The following is a 9,915-nucleotide window of genomic DNA, read 5'->3' on the forward strand; positions in this document are numbered from 1 at the left end:
TTGCTCTGGTTAGACCACACCCAGAGTACTGTGTTCAGTTTTGGGCACCACAGTTTAAGAAGGCTATACACAAGCTGGAACATGTCCAAAGGAGGGCAATGAAGTTGGTGAGGGGTCTGGAGACCAAGTCCTATGAGGAAAGATGGAAGGAACTGGGTATGTTTAGCCTGGAGAGGAGATGACTGAGAGGTCATATGACAACCATCTTTAAGTACTTGTAGGGCTGTCATATAGAGGATGGTGCGAAGTTGTTTTCTGTTGCCCCAGATGGTTGGACCAGAACCAACGGGTTGAAATTAAATCAAAAGAATTTTCAGCTAAATATTATGAAGAACTTCCTGACAGTTAGAGTGGTTCCTCAGTGGAACAGGCTTCTTCGGGAGGTGGTGGGCGTCCCTCTTTGGAGGTTTTTAAGCAGAGGCTAGATGGCCATCTGACAGCAATGCCGATTCTGTGAACTTAGGCAGATCATGAGAAGGCAGGGCAGGAAGGGTTACATCAGTGCTTAGCTCTCATGGCCAGTTTGGTGTAGTGGTTAGGAGTGTAGACTCTAATCTGGGAGGACCGGGCTTGATTCCCCACTCCTCCACTTGCAGCTGCTGGATGACCTTGGCCAAGCCGTAGTTCTGTCAGAGCTGTTCTCTCAAGGCAGTTCTCAAAAGAGCTCTCTCAGCCCCACCTACCTCACAGAGTGTCTGTTCTGGGGAGGGGAAGGGAAGGGAAAGGAGTTTGTAAGCTGCTCTGAGTGAAGAGCGGGGTATAAATCCAATCTCTTCTTCTTCTTTCTTACACACCCAGGGGAATGCTGATCACCAATTTTTCTCCAGGCCAGTTTGGCCAGTGATCCTGGAGTTTTTTCGCCATCTTCTGGGCATGGAGCAGAGGTCACTGGGTGGGTGTGGGGGTGGAGTATTTGTGAATTTCCTCCATTGGGCAGGGGATTGGACTAGATGACCCTGGAGATCCCTTCCAACACTATGATTCTATCTATCTATAAATCAAGGATACATATTTGACAATAACTCCAATTTAATAACAATGACAAATACAGTACAATAAGACCTCCTATAAATCCATTTCAGCATGGCACTCTTTTGTCCCAAATGTAATTTTAAAAAGTGGGGAGTGCACCAGACAGTGGCTCCACAGCAAGATCAGCCAGGTCAGAAGTGATCTGCTGTTGCCGCAGGAGAGAGAGTCACCTTCCAACCATGCCTGTGATCTATAAAAGGCCCACCTCACTGAGGAACGGGGCCTCAGTCAGAGTTCAGGGCCAACGGAGGAAAGTGTCCACAACTCTCCCAGGATGCCAGAGATACCTTGATGCCAAAGGTAACCTAGAGAGTCTTCCTGGGACGCTCCAGCAGAGAAACTTTACAGAGGCAGTTAACTGTTTATTGCCGCTTCCTCTGACTGCTACCTCAGATGCAAGAAATTATGACACTGTGAACCCATCTCCATTAGAACAGTGTTATACCCATCTCCTATAAAGCTGTTTCAGAAAGCACTCAGTTTCCACGAACCCATCCACGGCGTTACAGAAGATAGTACTAAAGAAATAAAAAGCCAATGAAATTTCATGGAGTAGACCGTGTTTAGATTCCAAAACGAAATCCATTTCTTCTTAGGGTTTTGTTTCTCTCACAGTCCACAGTTACCATGGGGTGAAGAATTTACAATGCCGCAGGATTTAACTGGGATGTAAATTCATATTATATATCTTTTATTCATACTTCGTTGATCCCTCACCTATCTCCTCGGTAGGGATCCAAAGCCACTTACAACAGTCTCCTCTCTTCCATTTTGTTCCTGACAACTGCTCTCATGAGGCAGGTTAGGCTGAGCCTGTTTTGGCGGCCCAGGGTCACCCAGCATGCTTCCGAGGCAGAGTGGGATTGGAACCTGGGTCTCCTGGCATTGTAGCCTGACACTCTAACCCGGGTCCTCTAGATCCTGTTCTGACAGACTATATCACACTGTCTCTCTCTCTCTCTCTCTTCATATACATAACGAAATGCAATTCTTTGAGGCCTAAACGGGTTCTACTGAATCCAGATAATGCTAACGGTAAGTTCACTACGGTTATTTACAAATCAAAATGTCTGAGTCAGTCATTGATTTTTATATCCCCGTAGAGAGTTCTCTGGCATATCATTATATAGCCGAGTTCTATTTTCTGCTCACGGCAGCAGCGTGGGATCATTCATTCGCCGTCGTTCCCAGAGTACCGGAGGGATGGCAGAAGGCGAGAGGGCAGTTCAGCTATTCTAAAGAGGCGGCACACACGACCAATGTTCCCTCTAAGCTGTGGAGTCCTGTGAGCAAAAAATCTACCTTGTGAGCTGCTGGCATTAAAGTTGTGAGCAAGTGATTTGGCTGCTGCATAAATTAGTTTGCTCTGGAGCCATCCCTTCCTGAGCTGAGACCAAAATGTGTGAGCTGGAGGCTAAGAAATTGTGAGCTAGCTCACACTAACTCAGCTTAGAGGAAACACAGCACACGACTCACCCTTCCTCTCCTGCCCCCCTCCTGCACGTTCTTCCTCCCTGTATCACAGGACTCCACATGAAGCTGCCTTATATGGAATCAGACCATCGGTCCATCAAGGTCAGTCTTGACTGGCCACTCCGACTGGTGGTGGCGGCTCTCCAGGGTCTCAGGTGGAGGCCTTTCTCACCACCTTCTTACCTGGTCCTTTTAACGGGAGATGATGAGGACTGAACCGCCAGTCCTTCTGCATGTAAAGCAGGTGCCCTGCCACTGAGTCACAGCCCCACCCCTCTCCCCATATCCAGCAGTCACCAGAATGGGAAAGCCTGGAGCAGCATGAGCCAGAGCCATTGAAAGGGCTGGGAAGGACCTGTCCAGAGGAAGCGTGAGTAACTCCTACTTCCTCACCTTACAGTATCATGGGCACTCAATGAAATTGCTGAGCGGTCGGGTTAGAACAGGTAAAAGGAAGTACTTCTTCACCCAAAGAGTGATTAACACTTGGAATTCACTGCCACAGGAAGTGGTGGCGGCTACAAGCATGGACGGCTTCAAGAGGGAATTAGATAAGCATATGGAGCAGAGGTCCATCAGTGGCTATTAGCCACAAGGTATAGATAGGGACTCTGGGGCAAGTGATGCTCTGTCTTCTTGGTGCTTGGGGGGGGGGGTCAACAGTGGGAGGGCTTCTAATGTCCTGGCCCCACTGGTGGACCTCCTGATGGCACCTGGTATTTCTGGCCACTGTGTGACACAGAGTGTTGGACTGGATGGGCCTTTGGCCTGATCTAACATTGGCATCTCTTATGTTCTTATCAAAAGTTATTCCTTAAGAGTAACTGGCTGATCAAGAACAAAACCACAAAATGCTGGACAGTGAATCCTCACAACACCAAGGTAACATGCTACCACCGGTTCCATTGACTAACCTGCCAGCCAGAAACCAAGGGACTGAGTCTCTAGCCCTCCCTGGTCTAAATCAAGAGTTCAGTCCTGCAAGGCGGGACATTTTCAAGTTGAGTTCCCCCCCCGAAAACCCCCAAAAACAATTATTCTGGTAGCTATAGCCAACAGGGCCAAAGTACTGGGTTCAGACTGAAGCCCTCAAACCCAAGAACACCGCAAAATATAATTAATAAGGTTTATTAAAAGAAATGAGCAGTGAAAATAGTACAATATAAGAGCAGTGAACAGCAATGATAAAATTAATAAAAGCTGAATATCTAACCTAAAGTACTTTTACAAGCACTGGTTCTCTAACCCAGATATGACCTGACCAGACTGAGTCCAATAAGGTTTCAAAGTCCAAAGGCAGGTGTTCCAGCCAGCAAGGCCCACCTGGTCCAGAATCAAGAAATGACCCAAAGGCAAATACAACGTAGACAAAGGGCAAAGACTAGAATTAAGAAACTTCCTTTAGGCCAAACTGTCTGCATTGGCATGATTCCAGTTGACCAATCAAATGTATTGCTAGCCAGGTAACCTCAACCAATCAGGTATGTTGTTAACAGGGGTCTTAACCAATTAGGGGGATTGCCAGCATAAGACCACATACTCTGCAGATGTATACGTAGGCCCAGTTAAGCAGGCCACGTTTCCCCAGCCAAAGGTCCTTGCACTAAGAAGCCGGAACATGTGGACAAAACTCCCTCCTAGTTCCCTGGCTCTGAAACCTCTAGGCCCCATGACTCCATGAGCACCTTTGTCAGACTCTCATCTCTCCTTACCTTGCTTTCTGAAACCACAGTCAGCATGACCTCGAGTTCCCAGAGAGAGAAAAGCTTCTATGACTTTGTAGGCCCAATGTTTCTGAAAAGCCAAAAGTCTGCTTAGCAAGCCACTCTTTTGACATACGGCATTCAGACCTTGTGCAAAGAAGCCAGGGAAGATGTATGCTCTATTAGGGAGGGTCTGTGACTTGAGTGGTAGAGCATCTGCTTTGCATGTCCAAGGTCCCAGGTTCAACCCCTGGTATCTCCACTTAAAAATATGAGACAGTGGATCTACCGAAGACCCCCAGCCAATCATAGTGCACAGTACTCAACAGACAAATAGTCTGACTCAGTATAAGGCAGGTTCCATATGTATTCTGTCATTCAAAGCCAGCCAGGAATAACACCATACATTTAGATTTTCAGCAGAGCAGTGCAACAACAGGTTTTAGCCATCTACCTGCCTTGGAACAATCAATGAATTAAAATTCAAATAATTTTGTCTGCATTGCCCAAACCTCAACGTAAGATATCAAAGGTGCTTAAGTGTACAGAGTCTTGACTCTCTGTTATTAAGCACCCTCGTCCCAAGGGACAACATCACAGGTGCACTAGAAAACAGTGAATGAGTTCTAAACCAGGAACGCTTCCAGCGGATAGGAGCCAGGTGTCTCCACTAGACAAGAGAAAAGCCAGGAATGTCCCCAAGTGAGACAAGTCCATGGCTAAAGCCAGGTATGCCACAACTTCAGGATAACAAGCAAGGGACAGCAGCCAGGGAGACCCCGAACCAAGGGAGGTGCCCCAGCCACTGAGATGAGACGGTCTGGAACAGCAGGAGGCCTTTCAGTGCTTACAGCGATTGCACTGGCTACTGATTCACTCCTGAGCCCAATTCAAGGTGTTGGCTTTGACCTTTAAAGCCCTACATGGCTTGGACTAGGTTATCTGAAGGACCACCTTCTCCCATATGTTCCTGCCTGGGAATTAAGATCACAGGAAGAGGCCCTTGTGATTGTCCCATCAATCAAAGAAGCTCGTTTGTGTTCCCCTAATATGTCTAAAAATTATTGGAGATGCAAGGATAACGTGGGAACCTTTTTTCACATGTGGTGGAGGTGTGAAAAAATTAACAAATTTTGGAAGGAGGTTAAAAAGTTAATATGGGATATGCTATCAATTAATTTAGAATTAATGCCAGAAGTTTATTTGTTAAATATGTTACCAAAAGGTTTAGATCGAAATGATAATTATCTGCTAAAATATATTGTAACATCAGCAAGAATTATAGTAGCTATGCTAAATACTGGAAATCTATTAATTTACCTACAACTCAGGAGTTATTAAACAAATCGTTGGATATAGCAGAAATGGATCGATTAACCACTTTATTACATGGTAAAGATATGTTTGTGTTTCAGGAATGATGGTCGAGAGTATATGAATGGTTTAACAAACAATGATTGATGTTAGACACAATATAATTTGTACTGATATTAATGGCTGTATATTTTGGGAAAACGAAAATAAATCATTAAAAAAAGAAGAAGAAGCTTGTTTGGAGGGCACACGAGAAACGGCCTTTTCAGTGGCAGCCTTATGCTTACAGAACAACCTCCCCAGGGAGGTGCGCCTGGCCCCTCCCTTTCGCTCTCCAGGAGGCAGCTGAAGACGGTTTTATTCAGGACTGCATTTGATTAAAGCAGTCCTAAGTTGTGATTTTAACATTTTGGGTTTTTAAATGTAATCTATTTTATGCTTCTTATTAATATTGTAAGCCGCCTTGAACTCCATAAGAAGAAAGGCAGCTAATAAATATTTTAAATAAATTAATAAATACTTAAGTCAGAACTGTTGAAAAGCCACAGTGGAGGCTACACGACTCAACCCAGGTAGGGGCAGGAGGCAGGTGAGAAGTCGGTCTCCCTATCTGAGGCCTGTGGGCAGCATTAGGGATCCTCAGGTATTGGTCCAGCCCTCTCAGACAGACCACTCACAATACCCCAAACTTTTCTCAGAAATACAGCTATACAGAAAAACAGATGATTCCCTTTTTACCACCCTCTGACTCAAATGAAAGATACGGCACACAGCCTGAAAGACTGAGATTCATCCATGTATAGATGTACTGGTTGGGCCTTTCTAAAAGCTGTGGGAACATTTAGATTTTATAATATAAAGAAATATGTTGTCTATTTGCCAGTTCTTGGTACGTTTTGAAATTCTGCCTCTCTTCTCAGCACTGACATCCCATAATGCAACAGAGTGAGGTAATCATTTATCAACCTTTACTAAAGAACTTGGGGGGGGGGTTAAATAAAGGGTTGAACACACACACACACAAGTCCCAAGTCTCACTCAATAAACCTTAGTCTTTAAAGATTTAATCCACCTACAGCTGCGGCTCTCTTTGTACCTGTGCTCACAGACAAAACTGGCAACAGGTGGCCAAAACCTAAGTTTTAGCAAAGACCTTAATTTCCTCCCCACCTTAATTTTAATTGCTTTGCTTGTTAAGTGGAATTTGCACATCACTTTCATTTGAAAATTATCCAGCGCCATCTGCAATAAGCCATTTGTCGAGATAGCACATTGTACCCAGTTAAATCTTACCCAGTTGGATCTATCAGTGCAACTTGAAAACGAAGATTATTGCTGTTCTGATATAAATCAGACAGAGCGAGTTACCAGCAGAAAGAGCTTTCACACAGAGACTTTCAAAGCCTAAAAAGATTCCCAACTGAAGCTTTGTCGAGCAATCTAGCCAGCAGTCCCCCTGCCGCTAATCTTCCTGAGCTACACACTTAAAACTCTGATAATTTAATCATTATAACCGAGCACATCTTACCTGTAGATAGCAATGCTCGCACCACAACAAATCAATGTTCGCAATTTGGCACCCTAAGATAATATCCAAGAGCATCTGACTTCCAGACCTCTTGAGACAAGATTTCATATTGAAGTTGTTGAAGCAATGATTTCAAGGTCAGCAGCAGCAAGGTCTGTTGTGCCAAAATTCAGGTTCAAAAACACCACCCGGGTCCAGCTGATTTCCTGGCCAGCCACCATGTGACACAGGATGCTGGACTAGATGGACCACTGGTCAAGATCCAGCACAGCTGCTCTTGTGTCCTTGCCACCACTTCATTTGCAACTAAAATCAGAATTAGGTGTCCATGGCATCAGAAGGTTACTGCCTGAAAATACAATACACAGCTAAGGGAAGGGGTGATGTCACTTCCTGTTATGCACTTCCTTCCTGCTTCCGCTACTTCCTCCAGCAACACCTAAGAATGCAGAGAGGAAGCAGAGAAATCCATCACTTGATGATGTCACTCACTCTCTTTACCACCACATTCACATGGGTCGGATCTAATTCCAATTTCCATTATCAGGACTTTCTAGCCTCTCCCCCATCCTCTTCCCCACCAAGCCAGCTTGATGCGAGCAGCGGACTCTAATCTGGAGAACCGGGTTTGATTCCCCACTCCTCCATATGAAGCCAGCTCGGTGACCTTGGGCAAGCCACAGTTCTCTCAGAGCTGTTCTCTCAGAGCTCTCTCAGCCATAACTACCTCACAGGGTGTCTGCTGTGGGGAGAGGAAGGCGATTGTAAGCCAAGACTCCTTCAGGTAGTGAAAAGTGGGGTATGAAACAAACTCTCCTCCTCCTTCTTCATTTTTATGCTCTTATAGACAGCTTTAAGATGGGATTAGACAGATTCATGGAGGATTGGGCTATAAGTGGCTACTAGCCATGGTGACTAAAGGAAACCTCCAGATTCAGTGGCAATGCTAGGAGGCGACACCAGGGGAAGGCCTCGGCCCATATGCCCTGTTGTCGGACCTCCAGAGGAACTGGCTAACCACTGTGTGAGACAGGATAGTGGACTAGATGGACCACTGCTCTGATCCAGCAGGGCTCTTCTGATGTTCTTAGCCCTCTGCAGGCCAAAATGCTCCCTCTGGAGCACAGGGGACCCCCCCCCGGAACAGCATGAGGGGTAAGTCAGAGGCCAACAGTGAAAGGGGGAACTGTCAACCCACTCACCCCTGTTAGTGGAACTATTACTGGATCCAACCCATTACAGTGAAAGAAGCCAATACAGGCTTTTGGGTGGCAATCCCAAGAGAGGCAGACGGTCTCATTCCGGCTTGGCACTTAATGCAGTAAAAAGAGAAACAACAGAAGACCCACTCTGCTCAACCCAGTACTGCCATCTGTCTTCTAGAGCAACCGCAAAAGAGTGCAAGCAAAGCACGCTAACCACCATACCACACCAGCTCTGATACCCAGCTGTTAAACACAGGGATTCATGCCAACTAAAGCCTAGAGGAGGCCTCCTCTCCCCCAACACTGTGCGAGACAGGATAGTGGACTAGATGGACCACTGCTCTGATCCAGCAGGGCTCTTCTGATGTTCTTAGCCCTCTGCAGGCCAAAATGCTCCCTCTGGAGCACAGGGGACGCCCCAGGAATAGCATAAGGGGTAAGTCAGAGGCCAACAGTGAAAGGGGACCAGAGAGAGAGAGTCAAATTCCATCAGTTCCCCTCAACCTAACCTATAACAGAAAAGGCAATAGCCATTCTGTACAACAGCCTGAGTTCCTTGCAAGAAAAAGCAACACAGAGATGTAATACATTAAAAATATGCTTCGCTGAACAGATCTGCATTGGTAAAGTGGACTGATCTACCATCACTGTGGTAAGTAGTATTTTCTGGTCTTAGATGGCTGAAAAACTAACAGCAACATACAAAACCAGATTAAAGGAGGTTTTAAACAACTATGTCAAAGGAATATCCAATGCTTCATACCTGAATTGCTTTCTTTCCGGTATGAAACCATACCTGTCACCTACAGTGTCACCCTAAGCGGAGTTATGCCCTTCTAAAACAACAGTTTTAGAGTTAACGGGCTCAGAAGGGCTTAACTCTGCTTAGAACCACATTGTTACTCTACTTTTTGTTTGTTTTTTTGTTTGTTTTCTTTTGCCATCAAGTCACAGCTGATTCAGGGCAACCCTGTAGGGTTTTCAAGGCGAGAGACGTTCAGAGGTGGTTTCCCATTGCCTGCCTCTGCGTCACAACCCTGGGCTTCCTTGAAGGTCTCCCATCCAAATCCTAGCCCATACTGACCCTGCTTATCTTGCAAGATCTGACGAGATCAGGCTAGCCTGGGCTATTCTCTACTATAACCTTCTGTAAGACACTAGCAACGCCGTACACCATTTTTACTTATTAACATATACCTGCTTACATACATCATTGGTTCAACATCAGTACTGCAACCGTATCTTTCTGAGATCATTTTCTTCATTTCCCCCCCTTTTACACACCCCTGTACATTGTTAACTGCTTACTACCCCGCACCTGTACATCAGACACACTATTCCTGCATACACAGTCCTCCATATAAAAGTTACTTCTAAAAAAAACCCTGAAGTAAAAAAACGGAACACAGCATAATGCACAAGGAAAGCTCAAATTGTCTTTCTGGCTCTCACCTTGACAACCAGCTTTGGATTCAGGCACCTCTTCTCCAGGGCAGACAAGATGACACAGAGGAGGCCAGACACCAGCATGATCACCCCAATGGCCGACAGCCAGGAAATGCTGCAGAAGTAGCACAGGCTCTCTGTCGAGGTGCACAGGACCACGTGCACGGCACAGAGCAGCAGGCACAGCAAGTAGAAGAGCAGAGAACACAGCGGA

The 9,915-nt window shown here is 45.8% G+C and overlaps 1 protein-coding gene across 1 annotated transcript in view; it reads right to left on the reverse strand.

Annotated features, from left to right (window-relative positions):
* The window catches only part of PIGG (phosphatidylinositol glycan anchor biosynthesis class G), an 89,014-nt gene that overhangs the window by 41,713 nt on the left and 37,386 nt on the right, over positions 1–9,915 (reverse strand). Inside the window, 1 exon segment of the mRNA XM_015419327.1 lies at positions 9,708–9,915. This exon segment is cut by the window's right edge and continues 62 nt beyond it. Coding sequence (XP_015274813.1) covers positions 9,708–9,915 — 208 coding nt within the window.

This window comes from Gekko japonicus, unplaced genomic scaffold (assembly GCF_001447785.1).
Source record: "Gekko japonicus isolate JY-2015 unplaced genomic scaffold, Gekko_japonicus_V1.1 scaffold257, whole genome shotgun sequence".
NCBI lineage: Eukaryota > Metazoa > Chordata > Lepidosauria > Squamata > Gekkonidae > Gekko > Gekko japonicus.